Source organism: Pieris napi, chromosome 18 (genome assembly GCF_905475465.1).
Source record: "Pieris napi chromosome 18, ilPieNapi1.2, whole genome shotgun sequence".
Classification (NCBI taxonomy): domain Eukaryota; kingdom Metazoa; phylum Arthropoda; class Insecta; order Lepidoptera; family Pieridae; genus Pieris; species Pieris napi.
In genome coordinates this window covers 5,490,891-5,508,470 of record NC_062251.1, presented here as the reverse complement: position 1 = coordinate 5,508,470, position 17,580 = coordinate 5,490,891, and the positions used below count along the sequence as shown (strand labels likewise).

Here is a 17,580-nt window from a genome sequence, read left to right as displayed (position 1 = left end):
ACTTAATTTTGACGTTTTTAAATATCTACGTCATAAACCAAACAAACATACATCGAAAATTATATTATACCACTGGATAGCTAATAGAACAAGAACACATTACGATAAGCGAGAACAGTTAGGTATGTATTTCGTACAGTGAAGAGGGATGCACCGCCATGTCGAGGTTATTTTGCTGTGAATCGAGATAAAATGCGTAATAATTTATAACCTATGAATTGTTACATACACTTCAATTAACTGACACAATGGACATTATCATTTTGTCTCTGACATAAGTCACGTCTATTAAGAAATAATCTATATATTTTAACATAAAACAGCTGATCACAATCCGCCATTTTGTTTCACATCGCTCCGATGTTGTTTGAACTGATTTGACCCGAAACGCTGAATTCTATTTAATAATATTGTTTAAAATTTATTGGCGTTTATCGGTTAGGTTTAGTAAAACAGAGATACAAATTAGCTACTAATCGTTAATGTAATAATTAATAAGAAATTGCTAGAAATATGAATCGCCCAATCAGGAATATTGTCTATAATAACGATATATACTTTTCAAAGACGTCCATATTGTTATCTTGAGTAGTTTTGTGAATTTCTACATCTCCATCTGTGGTTAGAAGGGCCTGTAAAAATAATTAAAATTATGCAGTAAACTTGCTGGAATAACTGATGTGATTTGTTTTCTTTTTTAAATGGCTCTGGCACGATTTGTGCATTAGCCAGCGTCAAGTATAGGATTTTTATAATTCGTGCTTGTCTTTAGAAATTCGACCACGTCCTCCATGTACGGTTTAGGCACTCGCCCGGTACCGCACAACCCTCCCAAATGCCGAGAACAAATTTAAATTAAATTAAAACTTGCCCTCGAACCGGGAATCGAACCCGGTACCCCTCACCTAGCTGCCACTTAATAAGACCGCTAGGCTATGAGGCCCCTCTGATGTGATTTTGTTTACCCAGAAATACGATTACCACCTAAACAATTGTTAAAAAGAGGTGCCTTTTGAGTTGAAACATCAGAACTGAAAATCTTCGTGACGCTAATGTTATTATTGCGTTTCATCCGTAAAAAAATTACCGTCATGCGTCTAAAGAAGTTTCACTTCAAAAAACTTAGAAACATATGTGTTTGTCTCTTTTTACTGTCGCTTTTTCGTTTCATCGATTTTCAAAATTTTCTTAGTTATCAAATTTAAAGATTTGTACAAAAGAAAAGATGAATAGACAAGACAATGACGAATGCAGAAATATGGAGCAGGCTTTCACCATAAAAAACCATAAATTCCAGACTAACAAAACTAATACTAATCGTAAGAAATATAAACAAGAATTATATATAGATGAATTAATAATAATAATTACCACGTTCCGATCTCTGGCAATGCATCTCTTCGCCGTTCTTTCATACACCTTGTATGGTCGTATATCACTATGGGTCAGTTTCCATACATCCAAACGGTTATTCACAGTGGACATTATATAGAATGGGTCACATTGAGACCAGACCAACGAAGATACTGAGAGCTGAAACAAAATTTGTGAATCTCAGTTGAAATGAATAAAAATACAGTATATGGGGCGCTTTTAGGTCTGGGCCTAAGGTTTCTGACTTTCTGTATATGTATCGTAAATAATTATTCGTCAATAAAGAAGAGTTAAGAAGACAAATGTTCTAGTGGGGTAAGACTATATGGGCTCTTGAGGCTCTTCAGCCCCGGAACTCTATAACTTCTAAAAAAAAGTGGATCTACAATGTTTTAGGTCTGGGCCTCAGGTTTATGGGTCTTAGGCTCAGCGTTGGAACTCTTAAACTTCTAAAAAAAGTGGAAGTACAATGTTTTAGGTCTGCGCCTCAGGTTTCTGGGTCTTATGCTCAGCGCTGGAACTCTTAAACTTCTAAAAAAAAAGTGCAACTACAATGTTTTAGGTCTTGGCCTCAGGTTTCTGTATCCATTTCGTGATAATTATTCGTCAATAAAGAAGAGTTACGAAGACAAATGTTCTAGTGGGGTAAGACTATATAGGTCTTGAGCTCAGCACCGGAACTCTATAACTTCTAAAAAAAAAAGTGGATCTACAATGTTTTAGGTCTGGATCTCAGGTTTCTGGGTGTTAGGGTCAGCGCTGGAACTCTATAACTTCTAAAAAAAAGTGCAACTACAATTTTTTAGATCTGGACCTCAGGTTTCTGGGTCTTAGGCTCAGCGCTAAGCGCAGCGACGTTTGCCGGATCAGCTAGTAACCTCTAAATCTCTCGCCTTGGGTTTTAGATATAATCACAAATTCCCATACAAATTGGTTTAGCGTTAGTGCCTGACAAAAATTCACTTTGTCTCAAGCCACTTAACACCCGTACGTCAAAAATGCATTTTGGCATTTGACAAGTCATAATTCGCGCCAATTCTTCGTCCTTGCGCGCCTGAATTATGGCTGATATTAAAATAAAACAATTCTTTTAACGTCCAGTTAATCCGTGGTTAAGTTATATATTTACAATTATTTTTCATAATTTTAAATTTAACCGACGTTTCGCTTGCCTTACAGCGTGCGTGGTCACGGTGACTGAAGACAAAAGGTGTTGAATGTCAAAAAGTGTCACAGCTGTAGAAAAAGTTGCATTATCTGTATTTGTTTCCCCGAGTTGGTATTGACTAAAAAAATGGAGGGTTTTGGCAGAAATGGCTCACGGTGTCCTCTATTTTCGCGGATTGTTTATCTTGAGATTTTAATTTGGAGATTATTGGATCCCAGGTGTTTGACAATTTTAGGCCGTCTTCTGTATTGAAATTGGGGTGTTTTTTGATGTAAAGCACGTCGGTTAAATTTAAAATTATGAAAAATAATTGTGTACATAACTTAAATCCGGTAAAAAAAAAACTAAACTAACTAGCACTCCGGGAGTGCCGGCAGAAGTGAAAACTTCAATATTAACGTTGTGTTTAATTATAAGTATAAAAGTACTATCATTTATGAGGTAGAATACAATGTTTATTTATTGCGCTATCGTACACAAATATGACAATTTATAATATTATATCGTTATTTAAAAAACAAAAAATTATATAAATTATTATTATTATTATTAGTTATTTTTGTTTTTAAAGCCAAGTAAGAGTTTTTCATCTAGTAATTTATAAAGTACTTACTCATTTTCTTTCACTACTTCATCATCACTTTTTTCATTAATAGATTCACTTTGTTCGATTTCCATAATTTAAACAATTCACATTTACGAATACACAACAGTGTATTTACTACACAACAGTCAAGCAATCAGCTGTCACCATCCTTGGATACGCGTGGGACGCTGTACACTCAGGCACGGTAGAAAGAGTGGGAGATACTAGTTCCTCTCCCTCCCCCTCGATCTTACGCTTTTTCGATCAGCATCACGTGACCCTGACGCAAGTTTGAAAGTTTTTACCCATACAAAAAAGTGCTCAGCGCCGCTAAAGAAGTTTTCACTTCAAAAATTGTTTTATTATCAAATGTGTGAAAGTTATGTCAATAAAAGACAATAATATGTTTTTTTTTTTAAGGAAAATCAACCCCAATTAACCGAGGCCCATGCTAAGCTGGTGAAGCTTGTGTTATGGGTACTAGGCAACGAATATACATACATAGATAGATAGACATATAAATACATATTTAAACACCCAAGACCTAAGCACAACACCAAATGCTCATCACATCGATGTTCGTCCCAGCCGGGGATCGAACCCGGGACCCATGGATTCGAAGTCAGGGGTACTAACCACTAGACCAATGAGTCGTCTAAAATATTAAAATATTATCGTTAACACATACCTGAGAATCCATATATTTACAATCATAATTAATTTGCTTAGCCGCCACAGATCCCAAATAACGACCTTTGCTGTCCGCCTGACATTTTTCCATTGGAATTGCAGGAGAATTTCTATTAAAAAAATGTTTGTCTGTTATGTGGGCTTACGGACGATAGTTTAACGTGACAACGTTATAACAGAACATCGATGAAATAATTGCATACAGTGGAAGAGAGATAGATGCGGCGCAAACGTACAATGAGCGTATCAGGACAATGAGTCATCCTTTTTCGTGCGTTTAGCCGTAGATAACCAAATATAGTAATGGGTGAGACCCAAAGCTACCTCACGGATCATGCTTATCATGCTTATGAATGTCAAAAACGTTTACAAAATTCGCGAAAGAGCAAGACTACGCCATCCGTTCGCAAAACTACCAGGAGGCCTTGTTCTGAGAAGAACGGGCAAGAAACTCAGCAAGTTTTACCCTCCCTCTACATTACAATTATTCAAAGGAAAATGTAATAAACCACAACGTCATTAAAGTTACATAAAGTAAAAAAAAAATGAAAATTTGTTCTCTGATTTACCACATTCACCATTACACACATATTCACAACACTTCAAAGATAACAAAACAAATTATAACAATATATGGAACTATTGCCAAGCGTTTTTATCTTCTAGGTAGTCATTAACTGTGTAGTAACCTTTACACATTAATGTTTTTTTAATATGTGTTTTAATTCTGTTTAAAGGCTAATTCTAATATTTCACTAGGAATCATGTTATAGCAGCGTATACTTAGGCCCATAAATGAAGTATTTATTTTCTGCAACCTGTAAGATGGCTGGAAGAGTTTTCCCTTTTTTCTTGTATTCCTATTGTGAATGTCACTGATTTTTAAAAGAGAACTAATATTACCGGAAATCGATATTTTGAAGGTACCGTCAAAATATCGATTTCCTTGAACAAATTTCTAAGTGAAGTGCCTGGTTTCAAGCAATAAATTACCTAATAGCACGTTTTTGCAAGATAAAAATAGATTGTGTAGCTGCCGCTTTGCCCCATAAAATATATTTATAATTACAATTTAAATGGACTGCACTAATAATCAAATATTGTAATTACCGACTGTCCAGTGTAAGAAGAACTCTGCCCTCCAACAAAGAACATAGATGTATGGTCCCCGTATCGGTGGCGGCTAAAAAGTATGGCAGACCCGACGCTTCTAAAACCGTTACAGTTGAGGAATCACCTAAAACATTTCAAACAATGTAAATAAAACTAAAACCTCTTTGACAGTGTAAGAATTGTATTATTGTTATCTGTATAAAACAAGAGCCCGCCAAAACGGTTCTTTAGACAAGATGCTTCTTGTTTTTAAATTATTTTGATCGAATTTTTTTCCGACGAAATGAAACTCTAGGACATATTAAAATATTTTGTTTGTTGTATCATCCACTATAATTTCCCAACCTGTGTCTGTATTTATAGTTGGTAATTAAGAGATATTTGCAAATTTAACAAACGTTTTTGACAGTTACGTTTTTTATTTTAAGGCCATAGATCAGTGTTATCCGACCTTTTTTGTGCCATGCCCCACCGCCTCTCTAAAATTCGTATGATAAGTTTTAGGAAGTAATTAAGAGAATTTTTTTAACTAACTTAACTATAAAATTGCCCCGCTGTGGGGCGTGTGTTGGGAAACACTGCCATAGATTAATAACATGCACCTGACAATATTGCTCTGACAATTGACATATATAGCATATGTTTTACAAACATAAATAGTCGATTTCCTGGACTGTCAGTGTATGCAATGAAGTAGCAAACATTTGCGCATCAATTTGTATATTAAATAAAAAAATGTGTGCGTGTACTAGGTGTACACACGTAAGAAGTGAAACTTCTTTATGACCTTATTTTTCGAAAAATGATCTACTATATGCAACTTTACAGAAATTGGTTAAATAAAGTTAAATTAGATAAAGTTTAACAAAAGGCTTTTATTATCATAGACATGAATACAAATACAATTATTTCATTATTACTGTACTACTATGTAGTACTAAGATTATTATAGAATTTCATTAATTGTAATAGAATTATTAGTATTACTATCATTGTTATCGTTATTATATATTTTTGTTACTAATGGCTTCGAATCTCTTCGGATCAACCGTGGTAGGGACAAGAAAAATATGGCGCGTAACCGAAAAATGTGACAAATGTGTGTAAATTTTTTTCCAACGCCGATGAAGAAGTTTCACTTCAAAAGATGGCGCGTAACGGAAAATGTGACGCGTAACGAAAAAATGTTACACAATTTTTTTTTCCAACCCCGATAAAGAAGTTTCACTTCAAAAACAATTAAATAATGTTTAGTTTAAGACAATACATACCAGTAACATACAACCTGTCAATGTTAATATTCCCGCCAATTCTTTTCAAAATTAAAACTTCCCCGCCATTTTTTCCAATCAAATATCTATCAACATTATTATAATTGACAATTTTCAATGCGTTACACACAATTCCACTCTCCCAATTCGAATTTTGCGTGAGATTACTGGCAACACTTTTGTCATGTGTCATGGCGGATTTTGGGCGCGAAAAATGTTTCCCTTGTCGTCTATGGATTAGTTGCTTCTTGGCTTTGTTTAAACTGAAATCCATTTTAAGTTCATTTGGCACAATATAGTCGCTTATATTAATGTCTTGATACTTCTCTAGTTTTATTTTCGACCAATATGCCTTTCCCAAATCGTGCGATGTATTTTTATTTTTCTCTTGAATTATTGAATAAATAATCACAATTCCACGCTGTAGCAACACACAAATCTAAAAAACAGTTAAATATTGTTTTATTTACATTTATATTTAGTTTGGAATATTTGTTTTAGAATTTTCGCTGCATAATTATAGTCGATATCATTGTGGCGACACCTATGTGCCTACAAATCACAACGATGACGTCATACTCTGAAACGCGCTAACGAAGTGTTTTCAGCTGAGCATATAACTTCTCGACTTTATTAACATCTTCAGGCCAGTCACTTGACTGTTCGATGATCACTTTTTTTATTTTTTTAATGGCTCTGGCACGATTTGTGCATTAGCCAGCGTCAAGTATAGGATTTTTTAATTCGTGCTTGTCAGTAGAAATTCGACCGTGTCCTCCATGTACGGTTTAACAACTCGCCCGGTACCGCACAACCCTCCCAAAGGCCGAGAACAAATTTAAATTAAATTAAAACTTGCCCTCGAACCGGGAATCGAACCCGGTACCCCTCACCTAGCTGCCACTTAATAAGACCGCTAGGCTATGAGGCACCTCGATGATAACTTTAGGTTGGTGGGACTGTTCATCCTTTATACACAATAAGAATTTATATGTAAAAAAACTATGAGATAATTCATACTTTTACATACAAAATAAATCTGCGCTACAACCTCTTTAGGTCTTGGCCTCAGATTTCTGAATCTGTTTCATGATCATTTTTAAATCTAATAGGCAAGTAGGTGATCAGCCTCCAGTGCCTGACACACGCCGTCGACTTTTTGGGTCTAAGACATGTCGGTTTCCTGACAATGTTTTCCTTCACCGTTCGAGCAAATGTTAAATGTGCACATAAAAAGTCCATTGGTGCACAGCCGGGGATCGTACCTACGACCTCAGGTATGAGAGTCGCACGCTGAAGCCACTAGGCCAACACTGCACACTTTTACATACACCTAGTAAAAAACATTGTTCATGCTTCTGTTTACTTTTACTTGTTTAGTTCCAAATATGCCCAACTTCAACCAAAAATATTGGTTTTTATAGGATAGGGGGGTATCGAGCCTACGGGCCACCAAAATGGCCTTTGAAGGAGTATGCTCTTTTTTTAATCAATTGGAGATGGTATCTCCCAGGGAAGACCCCCACCGGGAGTCAAGCCCACAGTTGGCTAGGTCGCACAAGAGAATCTAGTACCTCTTTGATATTAAAATTGAATACTAAAACCTCTTTACTAACCTGTCCCAAAAGTTTATTTCCATTTTCCAAAATCATTGTGTTGCCAGAAACGAATTCTAAACCTACAATTATATCCAACGTATGGCCCAATTCTAAATTTGAGGCGCTACTCGTATACGCAGATTGACGTAACTTGTAATTCGTAACTTTCTTTACATCGTCATGAGTGTTGCCAGATCCGAAATTCCAATTTGCATCTTCAGATAGATCCCACAAATGCACTGTTCTAGAAAAATGGTGTTACCTATATTGCTGTTAGTCATGAATAAACTTAAAATTCGACTGCAAAATTTCTTCTTTTTACACGCTTTATATTAGCTTCACCTGTATGTATATATGTATGTATGTATGTATGTAACCGACTCCTTCGGACTCGATTTTGACCCACTTTAAACGGACAGATTTTATTCAAATTTTGCGCACCTGTCAAAGATCGATGACAATGCAATAATCCGAAAAATAATAATTGGGTTGCTCTATAGACGAAAAATATGGCACAGAGCGCCCCACGCTTTTTCACAATAATACCAGTATTTTTTGTTCATTACCATTTTCAGCCTAAATTAGGAATTATTTTTCACTTTTTAGTTTGATGTGCTTTAAAAGCGTGTGTTATAGTTTTTTTAAACTATATTTATTTAATTCAGATCTGGACAGACTTTGCCACAATCTACCCGATGTTAAGTGAGATGTGACCTGTCCAGGAGATGCCTATTCAATCACCGCATTAATGAACCTATAATTATACTGTGTAGTGTAGATGGAAGGGGAAGTTCCACTCCTTTGCTTTAAAAGAAATGACGAACCAGCTGCCCACTGAAGTATTTCCGAACCAATTCGACTTAGGGTCCTTCAAGAAAAGAGCGTACCAATTCTTAAAAGGCCGGCAACGCACTCGCGAGCCCTCTGGCATTGAGAGTGTCCATGGGTGGCGGTATCACTTAATATCAGGTGAGCCTCCTGCTCGTTTGTCCCCCGTTCTATAAAAAAAAAAAAACCAAATAGTGCAGTGAGGCAACTGGAGATGTCAACTACAAAGGGATGAAACTCCAGCGTTCTTCTTTCACCGTGGACTTCTACTAACCCTAAGTAATAAGGTTCATTCAGGGAACATACATAACATGAATTCATTTCGATTAGAAGAAGCACACAAGCGTTTGAAGTTTGTTATAAAATAGTTTTAAATGGCCTGTACTTGTAGCACAAATGAAAATGAGGTTTCAAAAAAATTTGCTATGTATGCAGGCTTGCGTAGTTTCTAGGGTGAGAATCAGCACCGACTAACATGGTACTAAATAAATCTTTTATCTAAAATGTATGACAATTTAGTTAAACAAAAAAATTCAATCAAATCAAATAAAAATACCAGAAATTCTTGCTAAGCACAAAAAGAAATTACCAGCAAAACAGCGGGTTAGGTTCGAGATTGACACTTAGCAATGATTTTTAAAACCGATCAGCCCACTACCGAATATATCCAGCTATATATATATAGGATAAGTACTGTTTAATACGTTACAATCGCGAAGAATTCGAAAGAGAGGTGTCAGAAATCTTACGTTGGTTTTTGCAGAAGAAATTCGGAAAAATTTGCTGGTTTTAGACCTTCGGAATGAGTAAGAGATGACAATTTTAATATCCTGTAAGAGTTCTATCAGAAACATCAGCAAAAGGCGAGTCTCGAAGCTAAATATACCTGAACTGGTATAAAACTCACCCATCTCTAAGCGCAGCCACAAATATATCATCAAAGTTTCCTCTTAATCTCCCAATTTCTACCTGTTCTTTGCTAATTAACACTTTAATGGGTTCTAATATAGCAACATTCAAGTCCCATAGACATACAACACAATTGTGATTGAGCGTAACTTCAGTGTTACCATGTATTGTAATTACTAAATTCGTTTTTGTCTCTGAAAACACTACACCGACAATTTTTGTGCTTTGCAATAGCTTGAATTTGTTTAATTCTTTACTTGAAATTGATATATAACCACTACTAAATGGATATTTTTTCGTTGCAATTAAATTTGTTGTTGTGTTGCCAGTATTTCTACTCAAAATATTGGATATTCTACCATCAACTTTCTTTAGAAATTTGCGTAATTTGTTTACATTGTAGTCGCATTTAGTTTTTGACATATAAATGTCATATGGCAGCATTTTGTCATCACCAGCGCCATCTTTCTGTTCTAAATATATTCTTAGGGGATTTTTTTTATAATCTTCATCGACATTACCATCAGTTTCTTGATTATATTTGATTAAATTATTAATTTTAAGTTCAATTTCATTAGAATCTCTTTTAGTTTTAACATTACTTAAATGAACAGTATTTTTGGTAAATTTAATTGGATATTGCGTCCATTTATTGCCATATTCAATCTCGTCAGTTTGTACCTCCTCAGTGATACCATCATCAAACGTTTGAACAGCAACTTGGGTGTAATTAGCACGACCAAATGTTGCCATATATAACTCGTAGGGAATCGGTTTCATTTCGAACAGTGTAAATGACATTTGGTGCAGTGTTACCATGCTTAAAATATCTTTAGCCCGTTGCTTTTGTTTGTCACAAATGCGTCGTTTTCTTCTGTTTTCCTTTGATTTCGTGAAGTCGATGAATAGAGGTCTGAAATCATAATTCATAACTTAATTAAGCCAGCCATTTCCTCATTCCTTTTTCATTTTTGTTTACAGATATTTGATGACTTTTTGTCGTCTGTCTTGTAATTTATTTATTGAAGTTTATCACATATATTGTAAGATATTTACAGTATACGTGACAAGCTATCTTTTATAATATACTAGCAAACCGGCCAAGCGTTGCTGTGGCTAAGGTTTTTGTTATATTACTTAGTAGCAAACTATTCAAGGGAAACGGTAGGAGAACACCAGTAATGGGGACCACCATGCTTTTTTGGTGCTTATGTCATAAAATTGTAGCTTATGTGAAACGTTGTTACTTTCAACACAGCGCCATCTGTTAGAATTGTGACTATCAAATAAAAAACAAATGTTTTGCAATAAAATAATATTGCGCGTATAATTTAAGATGTAAGCTATCCTATCTTTTAAGTTGGATCAAACTACACACGGTGTGCAAATTTGATTGATATCGGTTCGGTAGTTTAGGAGTCCATAGCGGACAAACAACGTGACACGTAATTTATATATATTAAGATATGTAAGGAAAACATTCCTATACAAACTCTTGTCTATATTGTATTTTATATAAACTCTTTTGTAATGTTGTCTTTGCCGTCTGATCAACGATGTTTAATTTATGTCACTTGACATAATATAAGTAAGATATTTTAATTTTTTTCATTATATTATTTTACTTTATAAATCCTAGAATATAGGCTTTAAATGTTGTTTCTTTTGTAGAGAAACGCAGTTGCGCCTTATTTATTCCCAGTATAAGCGATTGATATATATTATATAAATTATATGACAAGTATGGTAAATATCGATGTTACAAAAAATTAAAATACAATAAAAATATTAGCAAAACAGCGGATTAGTTATTTATCCGGTACTCGCTGCTACTTATATTAATTATGAAATGAACCCTAAGAATTTATGCGACATAATTGCCATCTAAAGTTCTAATATGTAACTACTAAACGAATATCAACCAATGACGTGTATTTTTTATCTATCTCCCTGAATCTTTCTCACTATAGCTCTCTCCCACCTCTCGCTCCATGGCACTGTGCGTGATGCGACGTTCGCTCTATCTCACTCTCTCTCTCGATCTTTCTCACTTGCTTGCTCCCTACTCTCGCTCCATGGCTCGACGACTCATTGGTCTAGTGGTTAGTACCTCTGACTGCGAATCCATAGGTCCCGGGTTCGATCCCCGGCTGAGACGAACATCGACGTGATGAGCATTTGGTGTTGTTCTTAGGTCTTGGGTGTTTAAATATGTATTTATATGTATGTCTATCTATAATATGTATGTATATCCGTTGCCTAGTACCCATAACACAAGCTTCACCAGCTTAACATGGGACTAGGTCAATTGGTGTGAATGGTCTTTAAAAAAAAAAAAATGGCTATTTGCTTACTGCTACGTTCGTCCTTTCTCACTCTCTCTCAATCGGTCTCAATCGCTCTCTCCCCTTTCCCTCCCTTCCCTTCTTCGACAAAAATGCTGCACATCTTCGTGACGCTAATTTATTACTATTGCGTTTCATCCGTACAAATTTTACCCACATACGCCTTAAGAAGTTTCACTTCAAAAATTATACAAACTTACCGTTCTAGAATTTCCACGTGCACAGTCTTCATGCTGGACACAGCACTCGAACTGGACATATCCTGAAACCCTTCATCTGTTAGAGACGTTCTCTTCTCTGTATCTTCTATTATGAATTCCATTGGCATTGTTTTCGCTGATCGCTCGCGCAGGTCGAAGGTGCCTAAAGAGTTGGTTTGTGACTTAGACTACGGTAAAAATTGTATGACCTATCAATTTCTATCAGAAAAAAAATTCTAAGTTACCCTCATATAATGTAGAATATGGTGGTAATGGTTGCAGCTCCTTACAAACAATGTGAAAAAAAAACTTGGCGATTATAAAGAGCGGCGGAGAGTTTATTGCCAGTTCTTCTCTTCCGTTCTACGCCCTTGATTTGAGAACTGGCAGTAAATATAAAATTAGAAGCATTTCTTTTATAAGTTATATGAATTAATGATTATGTAATATCTGACCTGTTATTCTAACTCTTACCAGAATCAAGCATACTCTCTTCTTTCAACTGCTTCTCTGTCTCTTTCTCACTCAACGATTCTTCAGTGTGAGTGGAACTGTGGTACGAGTCGAAATCGGACTCGTAACTCTCAAAATCGTCTTCATAACTCATTTCTTCTTCACTTGGTTCCTTATCCTGTAATATATTTTAAAAACGACGAATGATATATTTTGACGACTCATTGGTCTAGTGGTTAGTACCCCTGACTGCGAATCCATGGGTCCCGGGTTTGATCCCCGGCTGAGACGAACATCGATGTGATGAGCATTTGGTGTTGTGCTTAGGTCTTGGGTGTTTAAATATGTATTTATATGTCTATCTATCTATAATATGTATGTATATCAGTTACCTAGTACCCATAACACAAGCTTCACCAGCTTAGCATGGGACTAGGTCAATTGGTGTGAACTGCCCAATCATAAAAATAAAAAAAAGTAACATTATTAACTGATTGTTTAACCCTCAGTTTTGTCCTAATTGGTTAAACTTGACTCAACCCTGGGACTTTGTCTATGTGCACATTTAACACTGCTAACGGTACGGACGGGAAGGACAACATGGTAAGGAAAACCGACATGCCTTAGACAAAAAAAGTCGAAGGTGTGTCAGACACACTCATACATGCACGCATACTAAATGTCTTAGGCTAAGGACTCACGAAGCGGTTTTTACCCGCGCCCGCCTCGGTGGCGTAAAGGAGTTTTATTTTCAAAACTCACGAGACCGGAGGTTTGTGCGGTTACGTCGCGGTTGTGATTTTCGCTCGCAAACTTGGCGGTTGATTATTGCAATACGGGCCGTTGGAATCGCCGCCATGGAATCACACCAGAAACAAGCTGTTGCGTTATACTTACTTCACAGAAGAATTAAAAAAAGAAGGCCTAAAAGGTTCTGGGTGCATTCACTGATTGCGGAAAGAGATCGTTATGGATTATTTATTACTCTTATTAATTAGTTAAAGGACGATGAGAGAAAAGTTCCACTGGTGCAGGTTCAACCCGCCGCGGCTGCGGGACCGCGACCCCCGCCCGCCGGTACAAGATGGGCGTCGGTGCAGCGGGACCTGCAAATAATCGCACACGCTCCGGGCGTAAAATGCGTCGTGAAATGTGCTTTAATTTTTTACGTAAATATATTCTTCAAAGGCTGCGGACCCGCAACCACGGCGGGTGAAAACCGCGTCGTGAGTCTTTAGCGTTATACGGTTTGTGTTTCATTATAACACTAAAACAAATAAAAAAATAACCACTCTTTTTTTTAAATTGTTTTAAACATGTACCATGTACCACTGAATAATTGTAATCTAGGTACCCACAACACCCCGAAGTTTTTATTAATACTTTAAAAAAAATTAAAATCTAACCTTAGACTGATCCCCATTTAAATCAACGTAAAAAACCTTCGATTGAGCTTTTAATTTCTTTGTCAAATTAATCATTTCACTATTATTATCCACTTCATTTAAAACCTTCACTTCGTGGTCTTCTAACGTTCTAGTATTTTTCCTTTGTCTTTCCTTATCAACCTTTACTTCGTCAGGTTTCTTTTGGGCCTCGATCGCCGACTCCTGTTTGATAATTTTTCGTTTCGCTATCGGCGAATTTACCGCGACCGAAAATGGCAACACTTTTGTCCTTGGCTTGACAGATTCGATTTTTGACGTGGCGGGAATTGGCGAATATTTACTCTTCAATTGTTTTATATCTTTCAATGACGTACTAGTTAAATTCGTCGTAGATTTTTTAGTATTTAAAGCGCTTTTTTGTCGAGAATAAATATCCGCTGTACTTGATTTTTGGGGAACAGAACGTGGTGTGGTGACACTGTATACGCTTCTCTTTAATTTCTCATCTTGTTTCTTGATAGGAATGTCATCTTGCGTTTTTTCTTTTACTTTTTTGGCAACTGTTTTCCTTGACGACTGCATTGTTCTACTTAAACACCTGCAAAATAGTTTTTACCCAATTATAACTAACTAGCAGTATAGCAGTGTTGGCCTAGTGGCTTTAGCTTGCGACTCTCATCATTGAGGTCATAGGTTCGATCCCTGGCACCAATGGACTTTCTTTCTATGTGCGCATTTATCATTCGCTCGAACGGTGGTGGAAAACATCGTGAGTAAAACAGGCTTGCTTTAGACCCAAAGTTAACGCGTGTGTCAGGCACAGGCTGATCACTTATTTGCCTATTAGATTGACACATATCATGAAACAGATACAGATTTTGACGTGATAACGTCTTTAAAATCGTTTTAGTCGGGTGACATGTTCAGAAACTTGTGTCACACCAAAACCTCACGAGCGCGATCGCAGGTATAACGAGAGAGAGACGGACCGATCTCCCGTCTCATCTCGAGCGCTGCCAGTCATTCCGTGAATGTATGAAGAAAAATGTATATCATAGTCGAATAAGTAAACTTGTCATTTTACACCCGAAATTTATCATCAAAAGTGTGAATAAAACGATAGATGTAATTTAAAATTTGAAAAAATTGTTATCTTCATTAATTCCTTATTTCCCAAAAACTTATATCACCAATAAGACGTTATCACGTAAACATCTCGATCGTAAACCTACTTTACAAACAACCAATATTTTTTATTTATTCATGACACTTATAATTAATTAATATATTGGTAAAAGAATTTTTAGAGTCGTTTCAGTAGATTATTATTACTACTTTCCTCTTTATTATATTAGAGTTTAATTGTCTATTGGTTAAATCAATTGAAATTTATGAAAATTAGATTTCATAATGTAACGTATAAAAAAATATGTTCGTGCCAGAAAATAATAATCAGATATCGCTAAATCATATATTTTCAATACTGCGTAATAACAAATTGGCAGGGAAATGTGTACTATCTATAATATAAAATTGAATCGCAAAATGGTAAGCGCATAACTCAACAACGCCTGGACCAATTTGGCCAATTCTTTTTTTATTCTTTCTTTCCTTGAAGTACGAGGATTGTTCTTACGGAGAGAAAAATTAAAAAAAATTGAGTGAAAACGTCTAAAAACAAACACTTTTCTATATTCCCATACAAAATATTCGTAATAATACTTAAAAGTCAATTTGAACTTTAATACCATATCATAAAGTTCAAGTGTTAGTGGAGGGGTTCCGGGAAGGTAAATTTTTATTTTTTCACATAATGTATTTGTTGTCTTATTAACTTTCGTTTTTTTTATCTTACTAGCTAGACCGGTGTCCCGAATAGCAGAATAAGTATTTAAAAAAAATAAAGAATCGACAGTTAGGCGGTACGATGTTCGCCAGTAGTACTTAAATGATTTCAACACATTTCGTTTTCATAAACATAATTTTTTACGTCTACTATATCGATTTGTCGAGCTTCATGTAATGTTTAATGTCATATTAATAGTCAATATAATATAATAATTATTAAAAAATAACTTACCATGAGTTTCATTAAAACTATTAATTCTTAAAGCACTAAATCTTACTCAGTATTTATTTCCTAACCCGATGACACCGACATTTTCTTATGTGTTGATGTTTCGTTGTCATGGCAACGGCCATAGATATGGTGGACCAGTGATTCAGGTAATGTCAAGAAGACAGTCTATTGCAATATATATTTCTATTGTAATAATATTATTCTTTATGTTTATATTTTATTAAAGATAAACCTCACATCTGATACGGTTTTTTTTTTTTTTAATAATTTATTTCATAACCATGGATACAGAGTCCTTCAGTCGGAATCATAGAATTACATAAGGTCCTTAAAAGTATGTAATGGTAACGTGCAAATGTTACATTTATACCATAAATAATAAATATAATATTAGCATAAACATTCTTAAGCTATTACGTTAATACAAATTGTAATTATATCCAAATTAAGTATAATATATTAAAACTAAATAACTTAATACAAAACTATTGTATACAATTGGAAATATTTCAACTAACTCTATGTAATTAAATTTGTTCAACTGTGTTTGAAATAAATTTAAACACAGGTAAGAAAAAAGCACGATAAGATAGTAAATCTTGAGGGCGGCGGGGAACACTTAATGAATTTTCTTCTGCGACATCACTAATGACACTTGCAAGTAATAAACGTTGGATGTTAAACGTTTCGCATTCAAACAAGACATGCTTTATATCGGCATTTTCCTTTGAACAATATGTACAATTATCATCAAGAATGATTTTCTTCCTCTTGAGATGTGCTGGAACACAGCAGTGTCCTACACGTAAGCGATTAATGCACGTTATGAACTTCCTATTAATGTATTTGAAGCTGTTATACCACGGGATCATTGGTAAATCTCTCTGTATTTCTGAGTACCATTGTCCTTTATTTAATACCTCTGTATTGTAGTTCCAATATTCTTTCCATCTTCTCTTGAGATGAATCTTTATCTGCGTATAATAGTCTGTGAAAGGCACTTTGAAAGAGTCTGTTAAATCATCGTCATGGTCCCGACGAGTCGCCTCGTCCACAACCTCATTGCCAGTTATACCACTGTGGGAGGGTACCCATACAAATTCTACATGCTTTTCTAAATTGTACAGTAAATCCTTAATTTTATATACAATATAATTCTGTTTATATCCTAAGCTACAATTACCCAATGCTGTTAAAACACTCTTAGAATCACTTACAACCAAAATATTTACATTATTTACATTACTATTTACATATGTTAAAGCAGCTAATATTGCCCAAGCCTCAGCAGTGAATATACTACAAGTTATAGGTAATCTCAAGCATTTAGTTAATTTCATTTGTGGGTCATAGAATGCTGCCTTAACAGTCTCACATTTGGAACCATCAGTATATATAATATAAAACTCTGATTTATCACTTAGAAATTGTAAAAAGTCAAACTTATTTTTAACAGAGTCTAAATTACATTGAATATTTAAGTAGTTCAGTAAAGAGTTATAAGGGCTATTGTAAATTGGCCACTTATTACTTGTGAGCATATTATTTGTCAAGTTTTTAATATATGACATTATGGT

At 35.2% G+C, this 17,580-nt stretch overlaps 1 protein-coding gene across 1 annotated transcript; it reads right to left on the bottom strand.

Moving 5' to 3' along the window:
• Nucleotides 1-486: 486 nt before the first annotated feature.
• LOC125058842 lies at nt 487-16,112 on the bottom strand. The gene is made up of 11 exons (XM_047662988.1): nt 16,004-16,112; nt 13,942-14,521; nt 12,557-12,713; nt 12,083-12,245; nt 9,536-10,450; nt 7,819-8,044; nt 6,203-6,641; nt 4,929-5,055; nt 3,817-3,928; nt 1,372-1,533; nt 487-632 (listed from the first exon to the last, which is right to left on the bottom strand). Exons 2-11 carry the CDS (start codon nt 14,503-14,505, stop codon nt 540-542), a joined length of 2,958 nt encoding a protein of 985 aa, XP_047518944.1. The 5' UTR covers nt 14,506-14,521; nt 16,004-16,112; the 3' UTR covers nt 487-539.
• Between the last annotated feature and the right edge of the window lie 1,468 nt (nt 16,113-17,580).

What these genes read in the sequence shown, in the direction of transcription:
- LOC125058842 (XM_047662988.1), bottom strand. Translation starts at nt 14,505, where the DNA reads ATGCAGTCGTCAAGGAAAACAGTTGCCAAAAAAGTAAAAGAAAAAACG. An exon ending in TAAATGGGGATCAGTCTAAG is followed by an intron (nt 12,714 to 13,941) that starts GTTAGATTTTAA and finishes AATATATTACAG; the next exon opens with GATAAGGAACCAAGTGAAGA. An exon ending in GTAAATATATGGATTCTCAG is followed by an intron (nt 1,534 to 3,816) that starts GTATGTGTTAAC and finishes ATTTTGTTTCAG; the next exon opens with CTCTCAGTATCTTCGTTGGT.